This window comes from Leucoraja erinacea, unplaced genomic scaffold (genome assembly GCF_028641065.1).
Source record: "Leucoraja erinacea ecotype New England unplaced genomic scaffold, Leri_hhj_1 Leri_361S, whole genome shotgun sequence".
NCBI classification, from domain to species: domain Eukaryota; kingdom Metazoa; phylum Chordata; class Chondrichthyes; order Rajiformes; family Rajidae; genus Leucoraja; species Leucoraja erinaceus.
The window spans coordinates 36781-63246 of NW_026576262.1; the positions used below are offsets into that span (position 1 = coordinate 36781).

Sequence of the window (26466 nt, forward strand, 5' to 3'; positions counted from 1 at the left end):
CGGGTGAGTGGTGGAATATTGCGTTGGGGGAACGGGTGAGTGGTGGAATATTGCGTTGGGGGAACGGGTGAGTGGTGGAATATTGCGTTGGGGGAACGGGTGAGTGGTGGAATATTGCGTTGGGGGAGAAGACCCAATTGGTCTGCACATAGTCTAGTAAAAATAAAAGTGTTATTCCTTCTGGAACCTCTCCAGTTTTTAATGCTGCTGCTAGATAAGAAACTTCCAGGACGGACACCAACCCAGTGACAGCAACTGGCTTAGTTTATGTATATTAACACCAGATGCGTTACCCGACGTGTATAGTGGCACATGTAGAATGATGTATTCTCAAGTGCTTTACATGTTGACACTGTGATGTCAACATTTGTTAACTCTTCCTTCTTAACTGTGGACGTTAACACGTAATCCATTTGTTTTAATGGTGTTATGTCACTATTGAAAAGTCTACTACTGCCACGCCCATGTCACGTGCCTACATTGCAATATAAATCTTGTGCCAGCTAATGTGGTGTCACAACTCCCGAGTAGGGTGTGTAAGAGCTAGCAATGTTACAAAATTTTGAGATTTTAAAAATCAAGTCTGCAATTTATCCCATCAGCATAACAATAAGTTTAATTTGACACCAAATTCACTTTCATATCTCAAGTATTAAAAAAGTTATGGCCATTTTCATACTCGGAAATTAGCATCTTGTTCCCTATTGATTTTCAATGGACATTACAAAAAAGCTGTGATCTTGGATAGTCAAAAGCCCATTTCTTAAGGAAAGATTAACATTTTTAAATAGCCTAAGTGTCCAAAGATTATTCACAAATAATTCACAATATAACATGATTTTTATATCTAATTTACATTAATTTATAGGCCAAATGGAAGGAATTTAGTGTTCAATTGCTGTAAATAAATGCCCATTTAAATCGGCTTTCTAGTGGGTTCATGTGAACGCGCTGGTTTAGAACGTTGACATTGCGCTGGATTAGTGCCCTCAAATGCCGAGAAAAATACTGCGGGATATAAAGAGCCCAAAATGAACTACTCGCTATAGATAACTTGATATTCAGGGTTATATATATGCCCCATTTAATGTAAAAATAAGGTACATACCTTTAATAGTTTGCTTTATAAAACCCTGGGGCTGCGAGAGGTTGCGGAGTGAACGAGAGCTTTTAAAACTATTATATCTATTATTCGAGGCCTATAAAACTAATAATAGCTTTTGCGACCGGGTCTTGCAGCGATTCTCCGTTAATGATTTACTAGGCTGAACATCTGCGATTGGAACAGCCTAGTAAAAATCGCGTTTTAAACCCGCCCCCTCCAAACAGCGCCAAAATCGCACACAAGGGGTGGGGCAGATGCTCAGCCACGATTCAGGTAGGTTTTGTAACATACCTATAAGAGCCAGCGCAGTCCCCGCCATCTTATTTAGCTATTTTATTCATGTTAGCTGCAACCTCCATTTTGTGAATTTAAAGATTGACTATTCTGTAAGTCTGCAGAAGCTTGTGAACATGGCCCTCACTAACTAAAGGGAACAGAGATAACGGCCGTTCCCTAGCATCTCGTTTCTTTGCCATAGTGTTCTGTCTGGAGGTTGCAATGAAAGTAGGCATGCAGGTGCAGCAGGCAGTGAAGAAAGCGAATGGTATGTTAGCATTCATAGCAAAAGGATTTGAGTATAGGAGCAGGGAGGTTCTACTGCAGTTGTACAGGGTCTTGGTGAGACCACACCTGGAGTATTGCGTACAGTTTTGGTCTCCTAATCTGAGGAGAGACATTCTTGCCACAGAGGGAGTACAGAGAAGGTTCACCAGACTGATTCCCGGGATTTCAGGACTGTCTTATGAAGAAAGACTGGATAGACTCGGCTTGTACTCGCTAGAATTTAGAAGATTGAGGGGGGATCTAATAGAAACTTACACAATTCTTAAGGGGTTGGACAGGCTAGATGCAGGAAGATTGTTCCCGATGTTGGGGAAGTCCAGAACAAGGGGTCACAGTTTAAGGATAAGGGGGAAATCCTTTAAAACCGAGATGAGAAGAACTTTTTTCACACAGAGAGTGGTGAATCTCTGGAATTCCCTGCCACAGAATGTAGTTGAGGCAGGTTCAATATTTAAGAGGGAGTTAGATGTGGCCCTTGTGGCTAAAGGGATCAGGGGGTATGGAGAGAAGGCAGGTACAGGATACTGAGTTGGATGATCAGCCATGATCATATTGAATGGCGGTGCAGGCTCGAAGAGCCGAATGGCCTACTCCTACACCTATTTTCTATGTTTCTAATCTGTACCCCGTTCCTGCCTACTCCCCATATCCCCTGATTCCTGAGCTCTATCTAACTCTCTCTTGAAAGCATCCAGAGAATTGGCCTCCACTGGATACTGAGTTGGATGATCAGCTATGATCATATTGAATGGTGGTGCAGGCTCGAAGGGCCGAATGGCCTACTCCTGCACCTATTTTCCATAGGTGCCGGAGTGCTTTCTTGCCTATGCAGCTGGACCATGTATCTCTAAACTTCCATATCTCTTTAATGTTAGTTTGAAGAGTTTCATTGTATGTAACTGAGCCCTTTGTTCACTTATGCCTACGAACCATGTGACTAATGTTGTTTTATCAGTATAAAGATACATGTAATTTCTCTGTATAGTCAGTAGAGGTGTAGCAGCTTGCGAGTGTGCATCTGAGTGCACACTACTGGCTGTGTCCTATTTTCACCCGGGTGACAGAGTAAAGGTTTGTTCAACGAGACCTTTGACTCTTTGAATTATTAGTCTACTCATCAAGTCTCACCAACTTTAATAGGTGTGCTGATGTTACACTGCAATCAAATGGTGGGCATTTAAGGTTTCTAAAGATTAGTCTGCTACCAAGGCTGGCCGGTGCCAAACGTTTGGATCATTGAATCAGGAAACACTGGATTCTGTTCGGTGAGATCATTGTTAACATGTGACCCAACTCCAATCACTGTTCTTCCTTCCAAAAATTGGTTTCAAGTTTCCACTGAACAAATGACCTGGCATCGATTTGCATTTTCTAATGGTAGTTTCAAAGTTCTGCATTTTCTAAGTTAAAGGGCCTATCTCACTTAGGCGATTTTTTTCAGCGACTGTGGCGACAGTCACTGTCGTGGCGCCAGAAAACGGGCTTTTTGCACCCACCCCACAACAATGTCCACGACAAGCTACCACCTAGTCAACGTCAAGCTACGACAAGCTACGTCAACAGGTAGGTATGTTACAAAACCTACCTGAATCGTCATTGGGAATCTGCCCTCAGCCAAGTCGGCGATTTTGGCGCTGTTTGGAGGGGGCGGGTTTAAAACGCGATTTTTACTAGGCTGTACTAATCGCACATGTTCAGCCTAGTAAATCATTAACGAAAAATCGCTGCAAGACCCGGTCGCAAAAGGTATTATTAGTTTTATAGGCCTCGATAATATAGTTATAATAGTCTTAAAATTACTGTTTTATTCAGCGACCTCTCGCAGCCCCAGGGTTTTATAGAGCAAACAATTAAAGGTATGTACCTTATTTTTACATTAAATGGGGCATATATATAACCCTGTAATTAAAGTTATCTATAGCGAATAGTTTATTTTGGGCTTTTTATATCCCGCAGTATTTTTCTCGGCATTTGAGGGCACTAATCCAGCGCGATGTCAACATTCTAAACCAGCGCGTTCCACATGAACCCACTAGAAAGCCGATTTAAATGGGCATTTATTTACAGCAATTGAACACTAAATTCCTTCCATTTGGCCTATAAATTAATGTAAATTAGATATAAAAATCATGTTATATTGTGAATTATTTGTGAATAATCTTTGGACACTTAGGCTATTTAAAAATGTTAATCTTTCCTTAAGAAATGGCCTGTTGACTATCCAAGATCACAGCTTTTTTGTTATGTCCATTGAAAATCAATAGGGAACAAGATGCTAATTTCCGAGTATGAAAATGGCCATAGCTTTTTTAATACTTGAGATATGAAAGTGAATTTGGTGTCAAATTAAACTTATTGGTCTGCTTTATCTGATGGGATAAATTGCAGACTTGATTTTTAAAATCTCAAAATTTTGTAACATTGCTACAACAGGCGCCACAATTCCTCGCGACTTGGGACGTCCACCTACGACCACACCTACGACAACCAAAGTCAACCTAGCTCCACCCGCGACAAGCTATGACCCTGTCGGCGACAAATGAAGACAACTGAAGGTTTCCCTTGACACCAGAACTTTCGCTGGTTGACGTAGGTTGTCGCCAATGGAATTCACCGAGGTCAAGACCCAGAGACAGCCAAGGTCACCTGTCGTCATCTTGGCAACAACCTACGACAGCACCCACGACAGGAGAACACAGGCAATGTCAAGCCCACTGTTGCCAAAAGGTTTTGAACATTTCAACATCCAGCAGCGTCAAAAAATAAGGACGAGACAGCTCAGGACAATATAGGCGTCACCCCGCGTCACACATGTCAATCTTAGTGTTCCATAAGTCATCAAGTCATTAAAATACTAGTGATCAATCATCCATTCTGTTTTGACATAGATTTAACATGCTACTCTCGTGCCAAAAGAGTTTAGGTAAACCATCCCAGGCTGAGTATAGAAGTTGGGATGTAATGTTAAAATTGTACAAGGCATTGGTGAGGCCAATTCTGGAGTATGGTGTACAATTTTGGTCGCCCAATTATAGGAAGGATGTCAACAAAATAGAGGGAGTACAGAGGAGATTTACTAGAATGTTGCCTGGGTTTCAGCAACTAAGTTACAGAGAAAGGATGAACAAGTTAGGGCTTTATTCTTTGGAGGGCAGAAGGTTAAGGGGGGACTTGATAGAGGTTTTTAAAATGATGAGAGGGATAGACAGAGTTGACGTGGAAAAGCTTTTCCCACTGAGAGTAGGGAAGATTCAAACAAGGGGACATGACATGAGAATTAAGGGACTGAAGTTTAGGGGTAACATGAGGGGGAACTTCTTTACTCAGAGAGTGGTAGCTGTGTGGAATGAGCTTCCAGTGAAGGTGGTGGAGGCAGGTTCGTTTTTATCATTTAAAAATAAATTGGATAGTTATATGGATGGGAAGGGAATGGAGGGTTATGGTCTGAGCGCAGGTATATGGGACTAGGGGAGATTATGTGTTCGGCACGGACTAGAAGGGTCGAGATGGCCTGTTTCCGTGCTGTAATTGTTATATGGTTATATGGTTCTTCTTTGCACCCAAGTGATTAACCCATGACACCACCAAAGCGTGCGAGTTTGGACTTGAACATGCTGATTATGCCTATTCGCACAACCCTTAACCCATAGCATGCACCTAATGTTTAAAGGTAGCTGATACCATAGAACTGAACAACAGGTAATTCATGCAAATCCCATCACCTCCGTGCGTAGAGATGGTATTAGTAATTTCTCATCTTAATCCCTTGCATCTGTTTGTAATATAACTGAAGGTTAGCTGACGAAATGATGTGGAGCAATGCTGAATACTGTTCGTCCACCATAGTGACTTTCATGGAGGTAAATAACGAGACCTACTTACCAGTGTCTCTAACTCCAGGTCCCTTGCCTTACTGGAGTTCTAGCCAAATTTCATTTGCAGACTCTGTCCATGTTGTCATTCCCATTAGATCACTGATGCTGCTGGCCAACTTCTCTTCTAGTGACTAGTCCATCACCGACGGAGAAGCAATTGTAGAGGCAGAGCACCTACAATTTTCTCTCATCGTGCATTATGCATTAAGCATGGGACCCCGGCATAGTCATATTCCGTTCTGTTTGGAGTCAATCCATACTAACCTTATGCCCCCTTTTAGAGTGGAAGTAATTTCACCTGAATCCGTTGTCACCATCCGCCTCCTCAACTTGTCTGTGCATGCCTCTGTATGCACCATGTTTTGTGACTCCATCTCCCATGGTCTTATAATATATGGCTCCATCTTTATCGTTTATACATCCGATTAGGAGGACTTATGCGGTGAACCATGGTAAATGGTAGGGAATTGAAGAATACAGTTGAACAGAGGGATCTGGGTATAACCGTGCATAGTTCCTTGAAGGTGGAATCTCATATAGATAGGGTGGTAAAGAAAGCTTTTGGTATGCTAGCCTTTATAAATCAGAGCATTGAGTATAGAAGCTGGGATGTAATGTTAAAATTGTACAAGGCATTGGTGAGACCAAATCTGGAATATGGTGTACAATTTTGGTCGCCCAATTATAGGAAGGATGTCAACAAAAGAGAGAGAGTACAGAGGAGATTTACTAGAATGTTGCCTGGGTTTCAACAACTAAGTTACAGAGATAGGTTGAATAAGTTAGGTCTTTATTCTCTGGAGCGCAGAAGGTTAAGGTTAAGGGGGACCTGATAGAGGTCTTTAAAATGATGAGAGGGATAGACAGAGTTGATGAGGACAAGCTTTTCCCTTTGAGAATAGGGAAGATTCAAACAAGAGGACATGACTTCAGAATTAAGGGACAGAAGTTTAGGGGTAATATGAGGGGGAACTTCTTTACGCAGAGAGTGGTAGCGGTGTGGAATGAGCTCCCAGTGGAAGTGGTGGAGGCAGGTTCATTGGTATCATTTAAAAATAAAGTGGATAGGCATATGGATGAGAAGGAAATGGAGGGTTATGGTATGAGTGCAGGCAGGTGGGACTAAGGGGAAAAAATTTGTTCGGCATGGACTTGTAGGGCCGAGATGGCCTGTTTCCGTGCTGTAATTGTTATATGGTTATATGGTTAACCAGGTGTGCCTCAGGCATGAGTGCATGTATTTTAGCACCATCTCCATCACTGCGCTCAACCCAGTGGGAGGAATGGCAACCCTGAACCAGGCGTTGCTTCAGGCACATGTGCATACTCATGTAGCACTCTCTCTACCACTCCGTCCTTTGAGTGGGAGGAGCTTGCAACCTCGAACCAGTAGCTGCTGCCTGACATGCCTTTAGATGTAGCGTTCTTTGACTGCGACGAATCGCAATCTGGCCTGACATAGATGCCCAAGCCTTGGCACTCACTCTGAGTTGGGTTGTCTGGTTGCTTCCTTCAGCAGCCGCCAGGACTAGCTGTGCAAATCGAGTGATTCCGAATCCTTTCCGATGTTAACGCAGTATACAGAGAAGGACTGGAGAGGCTCTGGCCCCCGTACGTCAGACATAGTGGGTGAAATGCTGGACACAAACCTGCCAGTTATTTGTCATGGCCGAAGAAGTTTACCTGAATGAAGACGCCCATCCCAGTTAACGAGAGATTTGATTACTTAATTGATATCGGCAATTTGGGGAAGAATCTTCCACAGCCCCTTAATGAGCGGAATTACCATGATGCCACCATGTATAGCTCGCACAGGTGACGATAGTTAAGCTCAGCAAGGCTTTCCAAGCCAGTGATTAAGACTGTCATGGCAGGTCCAATTATACTACACAATTTGTTGGTGTAATTGAAAATAAATCCCATCTTGGTATAATAGTGACAATATGACCTAGTGGCAACTAAATAAATGACCATCCGATTTTTATTGTACCTTTTCCCCACTTTTCTGGTGCATTTTATGGTTCTGAGCCTTTGCACTGCACACCACACAATCTTCTAAGTGTCCAAATTCCGTTCTTGATTTGGAGAGCAGAACTGTCGAGTTTTGTGAATAGTATATTTCACCTGAAGGCCAGCTTGGCCCAGAGCTTTCTCCGACCACAGAATCAGTTCCCTGGCAAACAACTGCCATAGGAGACATAAGGGTGGAATCTAAAGTAGAATGTGCCCTAGACACACTTCCAGGGTTGCACTTCTCTTCACTGAAGGGAGATTAGAAAACAGCCCTGAAAACACCCCAATTTATGCCAGTTGGAAGAATTTATGCCAGTTGGAAGAGTGGGCTGAAAGATGGCAGATGGAGTTTAATGCTGATAAGTGTGAGGTGCTACATCTTGGCAGGACAAATCAAAATAGGACGTACATGGTAAATGGTAGGGAATTGAAGAATGTAGGTGAACAGAGGGATCTGGGAATAACTGTGCACAGTTCCCTGAAAGTGGAATCTCATGTAGATAGGGTGGTAAAGAAAGCTTTTGGTGTGCTGGCCTTTATAAATCAGAGCATTGAGTATAGAAGTTGGGATGTAATGTTAAAATTGTACAAGGCATTGGTGAGGCCAATTCTGGAGTATGGTGTACAATTTTGGTCGCCTAATTATAGGAAGGATGTCAACAAAATAGAGAGAGTACAGAGGAGATTTACTAGAATGTTGCCTGGGTTTCAGCAACTAAGTTACAGAGAAAGGTTGAACAAGTTAGGGCTTTATTCTTTGGAGCGCAGAAGGTTAAGGGGGGACTTGATAGAGGTTTTTAAATGATGAGAGGGATAGACAGAGTTGACGTGGAAAAGCTTTTCCCACTGAGAGTAGGGAAGATTCAAACAAGGGGACATGACATGAGAATTAAGGGACTGAAGTTTAGGGGTAACATGAGGGGGAACTTCTTTACTCAGAGAGTGGTAGCTGTGTGGAATGAGCTTCCAGTGAAGGTGGTGGAGGCAGGTTCGTTTTTATCATTTAAAAATAAATTGGATAGTTATATGGATGGGAAGGGAATGGAGGGTTATGGTCTGAGCGCAGGTATATGGGACTAGGGGAGATTATGTGTTCGGCACGGACTAGAAGGGTCGAGATGGCCTGTTTCCGTGCTGTAATTGTTATATGGTTAAAAAAGGTGCCCCGAGGACCTGCGCTGATATGGCCCTGTCCGTGGACCATATCAGGTGGTGTAGAAGTCCAGTTATAACGGAGGGAAATCTCATTGCCGCCTCGTCCAGCCCCAGCCTCTCTGTCTCTGCAACGTTGCCTCATATGAGCTGCCGAGGCGGTGGTTGCTGACCGTACCGCCAGCGAGTCGGGTAGTAACCAGACGGCCCTATACCGCGAACCGTGCCGGCATAACCCGCGGTCAACAACCCCGCCGGCCAAATTAAAATCCTCATGAGTGCCTGACCGCTCTGTCAGCTAGTCTGCCACTGCTACACACTATCCCGTAGCCAGCATGACCCTCGGTCAAATTCAAATTGAATTCCTCAGGAGTCGCTGACCGCACTGTCAGCGACTCGAGCAGCACCCCCGACGGCCACCGGCTACCCGCATATCGCGGTCCGCAGCCGGCATCCCCGCGGTCTAATAACTCCGCAGCCCTAATCAAACCTTTACTGTCAGCGAGTCGGAAACGTGGTCCCGACGGCCACCCGCTACCCGCATTCCTGTAGCCGGCAACCCCGCGGTGCAATTGGTTACCCGGTTACTGTATGCAACTTTGTCCGACCGGGTTACTGTATGCAACTTTGCCAGAAGTGTGCTGGACCACTTTCTGTTTGCAGATATTAATGCCACCTGCTGGATGTTCAGGTTCCTACAGCTTTGGGTTACCTTTCCTGTTAGGCAGGAAGTTGTCATAGACCAGGAAGCCCAGCTCAGGGACAGTACCGCATGGTGCACACTGTAATTCTAGTGTGTAATTTCTGCCATCCCACTGCACCAGTTTGTTAGACGCATTGTCTGTGAGTAATCATGTTTGTGTAACAGCAGCTTTATACGTTATTGTGCAGCATTGCTATTATTAACAGTTAAGAATGTTTCATGTGCCCTGGCTGGTTTCTTACATAACAGCATTGTATTTAGTGGTGGCATCATAGTTTATGTTTCTATACCAAGTGTATAACGTTACTAAATATGCGGTTTCTCTTTCTGCTTGTACGTTACAGTTTTACAGTTGAATACAGTAAAGAATCAACGACATCTCGTGTCTACGGGTCTTTATTGGATTAATTGTTTAACTTGCTAGATAGCTGGATAGGGACATCCAGCGAGTCCAGTATAAGAAGAGTTTCCTGGAACAAAGGACAACCTAAGAAGTAAGTTTAAAACTTACCTGTAGTCTTTTAAACTTACCGGTGCAGGAGCATAGTCACTCACGTGACTCCGAAGTAAAATCTTGGACATTTATTTGCATCTGACCGTGTGACATAAAGCAGAGCTGCTGATGGTCTAGAAAACTGCCTACAGTGTGCAGGCAGAGATACTGAACACTTCAGTTTCACATAGTGAATGATTATTATTAGTGTTCTTACCTTTAAAACAAATCCCGAAATTGGATACAATGAAAGTGGCAAAACATGGCGGTATATGGCTAATCAGCCTCCGAGACACTAGAACAAAATGAATAGTTGCATTAACACAACTGAAATTCACTTTACAACTTATCTTCAAAGCAAATAAAACATCAAACAACTAACAGAGTGACCAGGTTAATTGAGAGGGACTCGGCTGATCAACCTGAATTTGACAAGTGCCAGGTGTGAGGCTCAAAAATGGACAGGACATTAGAATATTGATGAGGTGATGTAATTTAAGAGACCTCACTTACATTGAGTAGATGGAGAATCAAAATACCTTGATCTAAATTTATGGAAACACTTCATATTACATAAAAAATGATGTCTCTCTCCTCGGGTAATGCTGCACCTGCTCGCAAATCTGTCATCGTCACCCCTTCGCTTAGAAACTAACACTCAATCTTGCAATAAGCAACCCATCTCTAAACTGTCATACCTATCCAGGAATACATCAAGGGTTATGGTGAGAAGGTAGGGGAATGAGGTTGAGAGGGAAAAATAGTTCAGCCATGATTGAATGGCAGAGTAGACTTGATGGGCCGAATGGCCTAATTCTGCTCCTATCACTTATGAAATTATGAATACATGAGGATAAAAAAAATGACACAAGGTCCAGGGGAAGGCAACCCATTCCTTCCTATCCCACACCCTCATTAGACATGATGGACCTAGTGCTAGAACTAGGGAAGAGACCAACCGGTTGCTTCCAACACCACAATAGAAGGTTAACATGAGGAGATGAGGAGAACTTTTTTCACACAGAGAGTGGTGAATCTCTGGAACTCTCTGCCACAGAGGGTAGTTGAGGCCAGTTCATTGGCTATATTTAAGAGGGAGTTAGATGTGGCCCTTGTGGCCAAGGGGATCAGAGGGTATGGAGAAAAGGCAGGTACGGGATACTGAGTTGGATGATCAGCCATGATCATATTAAATGGCGGTGCAGGCTCGAAGGGCCGAATGGCCTACTCCTGCACCTAATTTCTATGTTTCTATGTTTCTAACATGCAATCTACTCTCATTATGACGGATCTCTTTATAATGGCTTTCTCTTTATAATGCGTTTCGGCTATAATGGACACAGTCATCAAACACAAACTGTATCCTAAAGAACACAGGCCGCTAGTTACACTGTGGAAGGCCATTTAAGATGACAAACTATGATACTCTATTAAACAACGTAATAAGTGGCCTTTAGTACTTTTAGCTGGCAGTAACAACAATGACATGTTTAGGTGCTAAAAAGAACTTTGTACACTCAGCAGGTCAGGCAGCATCTTTGGAAGGAGAAATGGGGTTGACGTTTCAGCTCCTTTCACCCTGAACTCTGGGCAGTCGATCGGGTTGTATCGGTTGAGGGAGTCTCACATGAGTGGACAGGGTTTCCTCACCCCGCCACACCAATACCTCAGACCTCCCATTTTGCTCTCAATCTCTGCATGCAGGAATCAGAAGCAAGTTGGAGTGGTTATTGCCATTCCCCCGGTGCACTGGATAAGGTTGTGCTGGGCGGCCTTCCTGGGCTGCACTCCTTGCGGTAAGGGAGGTCCCACTGGGCTCTCAGTGATGGGGCTCCAAGATACTGACCCGGCACCTGGGTAGCAATGTCAATGGGGGGAGGGGGGGGAACCCTTACTCAGTTATAGCAGACAAACTACAATAATGGGCTCCATTCCCCTCTTTGGTCCATTATAATGAGCGTTATCTCCAACCTCTGCTAACCCAGTTTGCACAACTGGGGGGGGGGGGGCACCCTTACCTTGCACAACCCTTCTCCATGAAACTCTTCACGAAATACCTCTTTCAACTTAGGCCTCGTGTAATCAAAAACCATTCCAATGTTCCACTAGAATTAATAACCCTTCACAATAATCCTAAAAAAATAGATTAATTGGATCCCATCGGACAAAAGAACAATTTTGTGAGCAATTTTGGAAGGATGTGCTGGCACTGGAGAGGGTCCAGAGGAGGTTTACAAAAATGATCCCAGGAATGAGTGGGTTAACCTATGATGAGCGTTTTGATGGCACTGGGCCTGTACTCGTTGGAGTTTAGAAAGATGGGGGGGGGCTCCTAGGAACTTACCGAATAGTGAAAGCCCTGGATAGACTGGATGTGGAAAGGATGGTGAGTCTAGGACTAGTGTGGGAGTCTAGGACCAGAGGTCACAGCCTCAGAAATAAAGGATGTTCCTTTAGGAAGGTGATGAGATGGAATGTATTTAGTCAAAGGATAATGAATCTGTGGAATTTTTTGCCACAGAAGGCTATGGAGGCAGTCAATTGATATTTTTAAGGTAGAGAGAGATATATTCTTGATTAGTACAGGTGTCAGGGGTTATGAGGAAAAGGCAGGAGAATGGGGTTAGGAGTGAGAGATAGATTAGCCATGATTGAATGGTAGAGAAGACTTGATGGGCCAAATGGCCTAATTAAAAACATAGAAAAATAGGTGCAGGAGTAGGCATTTCGGCCCTTCGAGCCTGCATCATCATTCAATATGATGATATCTGATCATATAAAATCAGTATTCTGTTCCTGCTTTTCCTCATATTCCTTGATTCCTTTAGCTCTAAGAGCTAAATCTAACTCTCTCTTGAAAACAATTCAATTCAATTCAATTCAATGCACTTTATTGGTCCCCGAGGGGCAATTTAAAAAGGCGTATTACAGTAGCTTTTTAAAAAGGGACACAATCAACAAACATAAGCAGCACGCATACTGCACAATCAACCAGCACACGCATTTCACAGACACACTGCACAATCACACAACACGACATCAACATTCAACACATAGTTAGTTTTTAAAGTGCTTCAATTAAAAGTGCATACAGAAGGTTATTTCATTTCATATGTTCATGAGTCAGTGATCAGCATTAAAAAGCTGGACAGCCCTGGGGATGAAGGTTGCCTTCCTCCTCTGTGTCCGGCAACCCGGACAGCGGAGCCTGCGTCCTGAGGGGAGCCACTCAAACTCAGGAAACAGGATGTGAGAGGGGTCCTGAAGAATCCTGCGTGTTAACTTTACAGACTGTTGGTCGCATAGGGCAGTGAGAGTTCCGACGGGCTGCTCAATGATTTTTGAGCAGACCTTGACCACATTCAACAGGCGGTTTCTGTTTTGCAGGGTGATGGAGTGGGACCGTTGTACAGGGTCTTGGTGAGACCACACCTGGAGTATTGCGTACAGTTTTGGTCTCCAAATCTGAGGAAGGACATTATTGCCATAGAGGGAGTGCAGAGACGGTTCACCCAGACTGATTCCTGGGATGTCAGGACTGTCTTATGAAGAAAGACTGGATAGACTTGGTTTATACTCTCTAGAATTTAGAAGATTGAGAGGGGATCTTATAGAAACTTACAAAATTCTTAAGGGGTTGGACAGGCTGGATGCAGGAAGATTGTTCCCGATGTTAGGGAAGTCCAGGACAAGGGGTCACAACTTAAGGATAAAGGGGAAATCCTTTAAAACCGAGATGAGAAGAACTTTTTTCACGCAGAGAGTGGCGAATCTCTGGAACTCTCTGCCACAGAGGGTAGTTGAGGCCAGTTCATTGGCTATATTTAAGAGGGAGTTAGATGTGGCCCTTGTGGCTAAGGGGATCAGGGGGTATGGAGAGAAGGCAGGTACGGGATACTGAGTTGGATGATCAGCCATGATCATATTGAATGGCGGTGCAGGCTCGAAGGGCCGAATGGCCTACTCCTGCACCTAATTTCTATGTTTCTATGTTTCTAACCAGCTAGTGAAAGAGAAGGTTATTACATTTTCAATGAATGCGTAGTAGAATGTGGTGAGAATGTCTTTGTTAATCCCAAATGACTTCAGCTTCCTGAGTAATAATAATAATAATAATAACTTTATTTGTTAAGCACCTTAAAAACAACCAAAGCTGACCAAAGTGCTGTACAGAAAAAAAGAAAACAAGCAAGACATCATAAAACAGGCAGAACAACAGAACATACAACTAACACGATGCGCATAAATTACATACGAAAATCCAAACAATAAATTAAAAAAAACATAAAACACGAGTACGAACAACGCAGCAAAACCAAGCAAATAAAGTTAATAAACAATTCAACACCTCACTGGTCTACAAAGGCCACGGAGAATAGATATGTCTTCAGGAGTGACTTAAAAACAGCTAGAGAAGGGGCCTGTTTAACGTGCAGAGGCAATTCATTCCACAATCTCGGAGCCGACACAGCAAAGGCACGGTCCCCTCTGAGCTTCCGCTTAGTCTTTGGCTCAATCAGGAGCAGCTGATCATCTGATCTGAGAGAGCGGGAGGGCGAATAAGGGTGAAGAAGCTCAGATAGGAAGGATACCTCAGAGTAGGTACTGTCTCTGATGGCACTTTTTAAGGATTTCCTCTATGTTAGAGGAAAAGCTTAGCAAGTTGTTGAAGGCTGTTCCCAGGTATTTGTATACCACCACTATCTCCACTGGCTCCTGCTGGATGATAGTGGTGGCTGCCTCAGCCATCTGTCTCTGTTGGGGGGAAAAAGTCACAATCATGTCCTTGGTTTTGCTTAGATTTAGCTCAAGACAAGACAACATCCAGTGAATTGGCCTCCACTGCCTTCTGTGGCAGAGAATTCCACAGATTCACAACTCTCTGGGTGAAAAGGTTTTTCCTCATATCCGTCCTAAATCGCTTACCCCTTATTCTTAAACTGTGATCCCTTGTTCTGGACTCCGCCAACATCGGGAACATGTTTCCTGCATCTAGCATGTCCAATCCTTTAAGAATTTTATATGTTTCTATTTGATCCCCTCTCATCCTTCTAAATTCCAGTGGATACAAGCCCAGTCGAACCATTCTTTCATCATACGTCAGTCTCGCCATCCCAAGAATTAACCTGGTGAACCTACGCTGCACTCCCTCAATAGCAATAATGTTGTTTCTCAAATTCGGAGACCAAAACTGCACATAATATTCCAGGTGCAGTCTCACCAAGGCCCTGTACCCAACTGCAGTTGGACCTCCTTGCTCCAAAACTCAAATCCTCCCGCAACAATTGCAATATGCCATTAGCTTTCTTCACTGCCTGCTGTACGTGCATGCTTTCTTTCAGGGACTGACGTACAAGCACACAACGGTCTTGTTGCACCTCTTTTTCTAATTTGACACCATTCAGATAATTAGCTGCCTTCTTGTTCTTTCCACCAAAGTGGATAACCTCACATTTATCCACATTATAATGCATCTGACCCAACCTATCCAAGTCACCCTGCAGCCTCATCGCATTCTCCTTGCAGCTAACTTGGAGATGTTACATTTAATTCCCTTGTCTAAATAATTAATATATATTGTAAATAGCTGGGGTCCCAGCACCGAGCCTTGCGGCACCCCACTGGTCATTGCATGCCATTCTGAAGAGGATCTGTTAATTCCTATTCTTTGCTTCCTGTCTGCCAACCAATTCTCTATCGATGTCAATACCATTCCCCCAATAACCATGTGCTCTGATTTTGCACACTAATCTCTCGAGTGGAACCTTGTCAAAGGTTTTTTGAAAGTCCAGATTCACCGCATCCACTGGCCCTCCCTTATTCATTCTACTTGTTACATCCTCAAAAATTCCAGAAAATTAGTCAAGCATGATTTCCCCTTAATAAATCCATGCAGACTTTGTCCGACCCTGTCACTGCTATCCAAATGTGCTGCTATTACATCTTTAATAATCAACTCCGGCATCTTCCCCACTACCGATGTAAGGCTAACTGGTCTATATTTCCCCGTTTTCTCTCGCCCTCCTTTCTTAAAAAGTGGGGTAACATTAGCTACCCTCCAGTCCACAGGAACTGATCCAGAGTCTAGAGTGGAATATTATCACAAATGCATCCATGATCTCTAGGGCCACCTCCTTGTGTACTCTGTGATGCAGACCATCAGGCCGTGGAGATCTATCTGCCTGTCCCAACTGTTTACCTAACACAAGTTCCTGACTAATGTGGATTACCTTCAGTTCCTCCCTCCCACTAGATCCTCAGTCCCCTAGTATTTCTGGGAGATTGTTTGTGTCTTCCTTAGTGAAGACAGAACCAAAGTACTTATTTAACTGTTCTGCCATTTCCCAGTTTCCCATTTTAAATTCACCCGTCTCAGATTGTAAGCGGCCTGCATTTGTCCTCACTAATCTTTCCATTTTTACATATCTAAAGAAGCTCCTATCACTTATGAACTAGATGAATTTAGTTTAGCAACCTCAATTTATCTACATTTAGACTCAATTTTGATTTAAAAAGTTCAACATCCATCAAGAAGTAAAAATGTGAACATACATATTATGCTTATGTTGAATATTTGACATATACCTGTTTTTAATTGCGACCTCAAACATACGAGAATGATGACAATGCCAGTGAACGGCAATATCAGTAGCACCAATAATACTTTAATTGTAGAGCCTTTGCTGGAAACACCTGTAATAAAATGTTCACACAATGAACCATTTAACAAGACATTAGAGAAAATGACAATGATACCTCCAATAGTTGCTACAAACCAATTGTCTTAAGGGCCTGTCCCACCAGCTTGCGATAACATGCGTCTAGCGTGACCAAACGCACAAGAAGCACAAGACACACACCATTGTATGCAGATGCTGAGACGTGTGTTCAGCTCTGGCTGAACAACTTCTAATCTTGTGTGTGGGCTGGATAAGAAGAAATAGACTGGTGCAGATCATTTGAATTGCAATGGGCATTGTCGCAGGCTCCAACAAAACTGAATGATTTCTCTCTACCTTCCTTCTCTTTCACAATGTGACAATTCTGATTGACAATATTTATTCAATGACGTCTCAAGGAGAATATCTCATCATCTTTTCCTTATCAAACTCATCGTAAAAGTTTTAATAATTACGATTAATTCTGCTCTTGGCTATCACTGCTAGAGTGCAATTTACACTGAAGGTAGGCATGCAGGTGCAGCAGGCAGTAAAGAAAGCGAATGGTATGTTGGCTTTCATAGCAAGAGGATTTGAGTATAGGAGCAGGGAGGTTCTACTGCAGTTGTACAGGGTCTTGGTGAGACCACACCTGGAGTATTGCGTGCAGTTTTGGTCTCCAAATCTGAGGAAGGACATTATTGCCATAGAGGGAGTGCAGAGAAAGGTTCACCAGACTGATTCCTGGGATGTCAGGACTGTCTTATGAAGAAAGACTGGATAGACTTGGTTTATACTCTCTAGAATTTAGGAGATTGAGAGGGGATCTTATAGAAACTTACAAAATTCTTAAGGGGTTGGACAGGCTAGATGCAGGAAGATTGCTCCCGATGTTGGGGAAGTCCAGGACAAGGGGTCACAGCTTAAGGATAAGGGGGAAATCCTTTAAAACCGAGATGAGGAGAACTTTTTTCACACAGAGAGTGGTGAATCTCTGGAACTCTCTGCCACAGAGGGTAGTTGAGGCCAGTTCATTGGCTATATTTAAGAGGGAGTTAGATGTGGCCCTTGGGGCCAAGGGGATCAGGGGGTATGGAGAGAAGGCAGGTACGGGATACTGAGTTGGATGATCAGCCATGATCATATTGAATGGCGGTGCAGGCTCGAAGGGCCGAATGGCCTACTCCTGCACCTAATTTCTATGTTTCTATGTTTATACACAAGTTGTCCCACTAACAGCAGGAGGTAACAACATTTCCTTTCAAGACATCTCTAAATGAAGCATACCTTAAATAGATACGTTGCAAGGCATCCGACCATTTTATATATGTTTTATATATGTTTTATGTATATAAAATAATGACCATTTTATCATTTTAGTTAGGGCAGGCACTGTTGCCTCCCCTGATGGTACCTGCCTGGTTAGGGGATAGTTCGATCTTACAACCAACCTGGGCACTGGAGATTGTTTCTGTAACTGCAATGCTTAAATACTGTTAAAAATATTATGCATTACAGTATTTTTCTCTTTGCAGTGCCTATGTAACTTGATTATGACTTGATCGTACTCATGTACAGTATGATCTAATTGAACTGGATAGCACACAAATAAAAGTTTTTCCACTATACCTCGACGCAGTTAATTATCAATACCAAAACCAAGATAGGCCATGTCATTTACTATAATATACACTGTTAGTTAAACAATGAAGCAAACATACCCTTTATTTTCAAGACGACTGTTTGAACAATGGTTTCTGCGTTGTTGAGGCAAAGTTCATAAACACCTTCATCTTCAGATGTTAAATTGTGAAGGATGAATGAAGCATTGTCCTTGAAGTCTAGTCGACCCATGTAACGTGGTAATATGACTGATTTAGTAGATTTTGTGTGTAATTCCAATACAGTTTCCCGTCTTTTTCCATTTTTTTTGTTTTCACTTCTCTTTTTCCACATAATAAGCTCTGCAGAACACTTGTCAGCCGTGTGTATTCCAGGGAAAGAGACAGAACTCATGGGTAATGAGGAAATGTTTGTTTTATGATGCTCTGAAAAAAAAGGAATGATTATTCGTCTGGATACAGAACTAATTCATACTGGTATAATAACCATATAACAATTACAGCACGGAAACAGGCCATCTCGACCCTTCTAGTCCGTGCCGAACACATAATCTCCCCTAGTCCCATATACCTGCGCTCAGACCATAACCCTCCATTCCCTTCCCATCCATATAACTATCCAATTTATTTTCAAATGATAAAAACGAACCTGCCTCCACCACCTTCACTGGAAGCTCATTCCACACAGCTACCACTCTCTGAGTAAAGAAGTTCCCCCTCATGTTACCCCTAAACTTCAGTCCCTTAATTCTCATGTCATGCCCCCTTGTTTGAATCTTCCCTACTCTCAGTGGGAAAAGCTTTTCCACGTCAACTCTGTCTATCCCTCTCATCATTTTAAAAACCTCTATCAAGTCCCCCCTTAACCTTCTGCGCTCCAAAGAATAAAGAGGTAATAATTTCTCTTTCTCCAAGAAGTCATTATCTCTCTGTTCAGAACACCTCCATTAAGTGTGCCCTTCCCTGCTTTGAACAGTTCAATATCAGCTTATTTAATAATAATAATAATAATAAATACTTTATTGATCCCCTCAGGGAAATTCAGATGTCCAGAAGCCCCCAACCAACAAACCCACAGATTCAAAACGAACGCAGACAGAAAATACATAGAATACACTGTGGACACGACCTGAGAGCAATAAATACTTAAAAAGACCAATAATTAACAATTAAAAATTAAAAATTGCAAGAGTGCATCCCCCTACAGCCTAGCGGTCCGAATTATAAAATCTAATGGCTGCAGGGGTGAAGTATTTGTTCTCTTTAATTGAAGACCAGCCTACTTGGTTATGTTCTCTCAAAAGGAAAATAAATTAGTTTGCACGTTCTCCCTGTGGGGGGGTTTTCCGGGTGCTCCAATTTCACCCTACACTCCAAAGATGTACAGGTTTATTCATTTGTTCGGTTTAATTGTACGGTGTAGGAAGCAACTGCAGATGTTGGTTTAAACCAAAGTGAGACACAAAATGTCGGAGTAACTCAGCGGGACAGGCAGCATCTCAGATTCAGATTCAAGATTCAGATTCAATTTTAATTGTCATTGTCAGTGTACAGTACAGAGACAACGAAATGCATTTAGCATCTCCCTTGAAGAGCGACATAGCAAATGATTTGAATAAATAATAACAAGTGTCCGGGGGGGGGGGTGGTGATTGGCAGTCACCGAGGTACGTTGTTGAGTAGAGTGACAGCCGCCGGAAAGAAGCTGTTCCTCGACCTGCTGGTTCAGCAACGGAGAGACCTGTAGCGCCTCCCGGATGGTAGGAGGGTAAACAGTCCATGGTTGGGGTGAGAGCAGTCCTTGGCGATGCTGAGCGCCCTCCGCAGACAGCGCTTGCTTTGGACAGACTCAATGGAGGGGAGCGCGGAACCGGTGATGCGTTGGGCAATTTTCACCACCCTCTGCAATGCCTTCCGGTCGGAGACAGAGCAGTTGCCATACCATACTGTGATGCAGTTGGTAAGGATGCTCTCGATGGTGCAGCGGTAGAAGTTCACCAGGATCTGAGGAGACAGATGGACCTTCTTCAGTCTCCTCAGGAAGAAGAGACGCTGATGAGCCTTCTTGATCAGAGTAGAGGTATTGTGGGTCCAAGAGAGGTCATCGGAGATGTTGACTCCCAGGAACCTGAAGCTAGAAACACGTTCCACCTCCATCCCGTTAATGTGGATGGGGGTGTGCGTGCCGCCTCTGGACTTCCTGAAGTCTACAATGAGCTCCTTGGTCTTCTTGGAGTTAAGGGCCAGGTTGTTGTCAGCGCACCATGCAGCTAAGTGCTGGACCTCCTCCCTGTGCTGAATCTCCACAGATTCCTTCCTATAATTGTAAATTGTCCCCAGTGTGTGTAGGATAATATTAATGTCTTAAAAGCCCCAATACCCTTGCTATAAGAATGCAAATGATTGGACAAAATTCAGCTTAAAAATAATCATTTCCGATATCAAGGCGAACATTTATTGCCCATAAAGTAACCTCCACCATTCTTCATGGAGGGTGAAATATATCATGAGCGAATTGGTCACTAGAAGCGAGTAAAGCTGATCAGAGGAAATTGAGCAATCCCTCAGGGATCGCAAATGGCAGTCATTAGTCTCCAGGGCTCGAAATTAGTGGTTGCCCGGGTGCCAATGACCACCCAAAGTGCCGCCGGCCAACCTAAACGCAGAGTCATTTCGCCCGGCTTGGCATGGCAGATACTGGTTTATACCGAAGATAGACATAAAAAACTGGAGTAAATCAGCAGGTCAGGCAGCATCACTGGAGAAAAGGAACGTGATGCCCATGTCATATCTCTGAGGATATGACATGGGCATCACACGCCTCAGCACTCGTGAGTAAGGCAAGGCAGCGCCTTTACCACCTCAGGCAATTGAGGAAATTCAGAGTGTCTCCGAGGATCCTCCAGTGCTTCTACGCAGCGGCGGTGGAAAGCATCTTGTCCGGGAACATTACCATCTGGTTTGGGAATTGCTCTGCCAAGGACAAGAAGGCTCTGCAGAGAGTAGTGCGTTCGGCCGAACGCACTATGGGAACTTCACTCAACGCCCTGCAGGAACTATACAACAGGAGGTGCAACTCCAGAGCAAATAAAATCATGAGAGAACCCTTCCACCCCTGCAACGGACTGTTCCAGCTGCTACGGTCAGGCAAACGACTCCGTTGCCATGCGGTGAGAACGGAGAGGTTGAGAAGGAGTTTCTTCCCAGAGGCAATTCGGACTGTAAACGCCTTTCTCACCAGGGACTAACTCTACAGACCGTTTTTCCTTCCATTATTTATTATGTAAAAGAATATGTGTGTTATGATTGTGTTTATAGTTTGTTTGGTTGTTTTGTTGTTTGTCTTTTGCACAAAAGTCCGCGAGCATTGCCACTTTCATTTCACTGCACATCTCGTATGTGTATGTGACAAATAAACTTGACTTGACTTGTGTCGGCGACGGCTGTAGTGGGGGGCAAAGATATTAGATGCAGGGTGACGAAGGGTCGGAGCGAATGATGGGCCCCGAACAGCGGTAGCAGCGGCCGCGATAGCGGCTCCATCTCCTCCTCCCGCACCCCGCCTTCCCTGATAGCGGCCGCTGCCTGCCACTCTGCCAACAGCGCTTTCAAAACAACCCCCCCCCTCCCCTCGAACGCCGAGGCCGGGAGGGAGGGGAGGCCTCCTTCAGTCGTCTGAAGCATAGCTGACCTGTTATGAAACCTTCACAGGGGAGAACAGATTGATCATTGAAAATGGGGCATACCAACTATGGTTTACCAATTTGTCACAAGGCATGTGATAAATTCCTTGCGATTACACCATCCCCGTTTCATTTATGGCTTGATCCCGGCGCCTGTGAGATTTCTAGCGGGATGTGTTGCATCTCAATAGCCCAAAAGAAGAATAACTAGGCGTACTCAATGATGCCTTACTATTCTATACTTTTTTCCTCCTAGATATAATATAGGGCTCGAAATTAACTGTTGCCTGGGTGCCAATGGCAACCTACAGTCCCGCCGGACCTTTCTCTCTGTCACTCTCTATCTCCGCCCGCCATTTGTGTCTGGGTCTCGGCTCGGCACGGCCAGTCGATTATACATGCGCAATGCCACGGCCGGCCGCATTATACATGCGCTCTGCGCATCCTACCCCCGCCCGCCCATGCGCACTGCCACGGCCACTGGTCGGCGTCGGCCACTTTGCATTGTGGGATATCCGGCCACCATTGCTGTCCGGTCGCCGCCTCACCGCCACCGCTGAAAACCAACGCAGAATCACTCCCTGGGGCTGGAGTAACTCTTGCTTCTTGGTTTCTTGGTCCTCCAAAAATATTCCAAATGGAATTTAAACTGGAGTGGACCCTCCACAACCAAACTCCAAACTCTGAAAAATAACAGCCTATTGCATTTTATCTGTTTATTTATTGTGTGTATATATATATGGTCTATGGTATGTAGACACACTGAACTTTTATCTCCTGTTCTGTATTATGTTTATATATTCTGTTGTGCTGCAGCAAGCAAGAATTTCATTGTCCTATCTGGGACACATGACAATAAAACTCTCTTGACTTGGACTTAAGCAAAAAAGGGTTCTTGGGGAAAAAAAGAGCGACCTTAAATTTAGTTGCCGTCTGGTTGGATACCTTTGGTAGGGTGAAGACTATTCCATGCTTTAATTGTGCGGGGGAACTCCATGGAGCAGCCAGCAACTCTGGATAGAAGAAATTTGATGACGTTTCGAGTAGAGACCCTTCTTTAGATTTCCTCTGGTTTTAGTGTTTTTAGTTTAATTTAAAGATAGTGTGGAACTGAACCAAGGAACTGATTGTGGACTTTGGAAGGAGTAGGAGGGGGACCCACAGCCCCATTTATAACAATGGTTGAAAGGGTCAAGAACTTCAAATTCCTGGGCGTGCACATCTCTGAAGATCTTTCCTGGTCCGAGAACACTAACGCAATTATCAAAAAAGCTCATCAGCGCCTCTACTTCCTGAGAAGATTACGGAGAGTCGGATTGTCAAGGAAGACTCTCTCTAACTTCTACAGGTGCACAGTAGAGAGCATACTGACCGGTTGCATCGTGGCTTGGTTCAGCAATTTGAGCGCCCTGGAGAGGAAAAGACTACAAAAAGTAGTAAACACTGCCCAGTCCATCATCGGCTCTGACCTTACTTCCATCGAGGGGATTTATCGCAGTCGCTGCCTCAAAAAGGCTGGCAGTATCATCAAAGACCCACACCATCCTTGCCACACACTCTTCTCCCTGCTAGGAAGGACATTATTTGCCATAGAGGGAGTGCAGAGACGGTTCACCAGACTGATATTCTGGGATGTCAAGCAAGACTGTCCTTATGAAGAAATAAAACTGACTTGGATAGACGGTTTGGTTTATACTCTCTAGAATTTAGAAGATTGAGAGTGGGATCTTATAGAAACTTAGAAAATTTCTGACGTTTCGGGGTTGGACCAGGCTAGATGCTCTGGAAGAGTGTTCCCGATGTTAAAGATACAGTCCTGGATCAAGGGGTCACAGCTTTGGAAGGATAAAGGGGACCCAAACCTTTAAAACCGAGGGATGAGAAGAACTTTTTTCACGAAGAGAGTGGTGAATCTCTGGAACTCTCTGCCACAGAGGGTAGTTGAGGCCAGTTCATTGGCTATATTTAAGAGGGAGTTAGATGTTGCCCATTGTGGCTAAAGGGATCAGGGGGTATGGAGAGAACGCAGGTACGGGATACTGAGTTGGATGATCGGCCATGATCATATTGAATGGCGGTGCAGGCTCGAAGGGCCGAATGGCCTACTCCTGCACCTAATTTCTATGTTTCTATGCTACCTTCAGGTAGAAGGTACAGGAGCCTGAAGACTGCAACAACCAGGTTCAGGAATAGCTACTTCCCCACAGCCATCAGGCTATTAAACCTGGCTCGGACAAAACTCTGATTATTAATACCCACTTTCTGTTATTTGCACTTTACCAGTTTATTTATTCATGTGTGCATATATTTATATCATGGTATATGGACACATTTGATCTGTTTTGTAGTAAATGCCTACTATTTTCTGTGTGCTTAAGCAAAGCAAGAATTTCATTGTCCTATACAGGGACACATGACAGTAAACTCACTTGAACTTGAAACCGGCCCTTCGGCCCACCGAGTCCACGCCGACCACCGATCACCCGTACACTAGTTCTATCCCACACATTAGCGACGTAAGTCAAGAGTGTTTTATTCTCTCATGGCCCAATGAAATCCTTACTTGCAGCAGCACAACAGAATATGCAAACGTACTACTCTGTAAACAATATTATAAATGAGAAAGCAAAACAGCACCCATATTCAGGATCAATTCCGGGTCTCTGGCACTTTTAGGCAGCAACTTTATGGACAATGTACTGCCCCATAGTCTTGATCTGAATTAAAACATACAGTAGCTGTACAGGGGGACATAGCGTCACTTAGAGATTTAAGACTGAAAATGGATAGTTTCTTTTTTTTTTCCAGTAACCAAAGTTATCAACGTATAATTTTGTGTGTGTTGGAAAACAAAATATAGTGGCACAGCTAATGGACTTGCTGCCTCACATGTCAGAGATCTGTGTTCGATCCTGTCCTCGGGCACTGTCAGTGTTGAATTTGCATAGAAACATAGAAACATAGAAATTAGGTGCAGGAGTAGGCCATTCGGCCCTTCGAGCCTGCACCGCCATTCAATATGATCATGGCTGATCATCCAACTCAGTATCCCGTACCTGCCTTCTCTCCATACCCCCTGATCCCCTTAGCCACAAGGGCCACATCTAACTCCCTCTTAAATATAGCCAATGAACTGGCCTCAACTACCCTCTGTGGCAGAGAGTTCCAGAGATTCACCACTCTCTGCGTGAAAAAAGTTCTTCTCATCTCGGTTTTAAAGGATTTCCCCTTTATCCTTAAGCTGTGACCCCTTGTCCTGGACTTCCCCAACATCGGGAACAATCTTCCTGCATCTAGCCTGTCCAACCCCTTAAGAATTTTGTAAGTTTCTATAAGATCCCCTCTCAATCTTCTAAATTCTCGAGAGTATAAACCAAGTCTATCCAGTCTTTCTTCATAAGACAGTCCTGACATCCCAGGAATCAGTCTGGTGAACCGTCTCTGCACTCCCTCTATGGCAATAATGTCCTTCCTCAGATGTGGAGACCAAAACTGTACGCAATACTCCAGGTGTGGTCTCACCAAGACCCTGTACAACTGCAGTAGAACCTCTCTGCTCCTATACTCAAATCCTTTTGCAATGAAAGCTAACATACCATTCGCTTTCTTTACTGCCTGCTGCACCTGCATGCCTACCTTCAATGACTAGTGTACCATGACACCCAGGTCTCGCTGCATCTCCCCCTTTCTCAATCGGCCACCATTTAGATAATAGTCTGCTTTCCTGTTTTTGCCACCAAAGTGGATAACCTCACATTTATCCACATTATACTGCAGCGAAGGAACAGGCGATGTTTCTGGGTCGAGACCCTTCTTCAGAATTATGTCAGGATTGCATATTCTCCCTGCAAGCGTGTGGGTTTCCTCCCATGTCCCATTGGCTTTGTAGGGTAACTTGACTCTGTAAAATTGCCCCTAATGTGTAGGGAGTGGGTGAGGAAAGTGGGATAACAGAACTCGTGTGAATGGGTAGACAAAACTGCTGGAGAAACTCAGCAGGTGAGGAGGCAGCATCTATGGAGCGAAGGAAATAGGCGACGTTTCGGCTCAAGACTCTTCTTCAGACTTTTGTGAGGGTGCGGTGGGGGGGGGGGGGGGGGGGGGGAAGAAGAAAGGAAGAGGCGGAGACAGTGGGCTGAAGGAGACCTGGGAAGCGGAGGAGAAAGCAGGGACTACCTGAAATTGGAGGTAGAAGTTCATACCGCTGGGGCGTAAACTGTCTAAGCAAAATATGAGGTGCTGCTCCTCCAATTTACGGTGCGCCTCACTCTGGCCATGGAGGAGGCCCAGGACAGAAAGGTCGGATTCGGAATGGGAGGGGGAGTTGAAATATTGAGCCACCGGGGAGATCAGGTTGGTTATTGTGAACCGAGCGGAGGTGTTGGGCGAAGCGATTGCCAAGCCTACGCTTGGTCTCACCGATGTAGAGCAGCTGACACCTAGAGCAGCGGATGCAATAGATGAGGTTGGAGGAGGTGCAGGTGAACCACTGCCTCACCTGGAACGACTGCTTGGGTCCTTGAATGGAGTCAAGGGGGGGGGGAGGTAAAGCGACAAGTGTAGCAATTTCTGCAGTTGCTAGGGAAAGTACCCAGAG

At 44.2% G+C, this 26466-nt stretch overlaps 1 protein-coding gene across 1 annotated transcript in view; it reads right to left on the reverse strand.

Annotated features, from left to right (window-relative positions):
* LOC129693595 (uncharacterized) overlaps window positions 1–26466 on the reverse strand; it is a 57339-nt gene that overhangs the window by 19149 nt on the left and 11724 nt on the right. Inside the window, exons 3-5 of the mRNA XM_055630388.1 lie at window positions 18286–18612; window positions 16491–16598; window positions 10123–10200 (exon numbers count right to left, since the gene is read on the reverse strand). Coding sequence (XP_055486363.1) covers window positions 10123–10200; window positions 16491–16598; window positions 18286–18612 — 513 coding nt within the window. The remainder of the gene's footprint in view (window positions 1–10122; window positions 10201–16490; window positions 16599–18285; window positions 18613–26466) is intronic.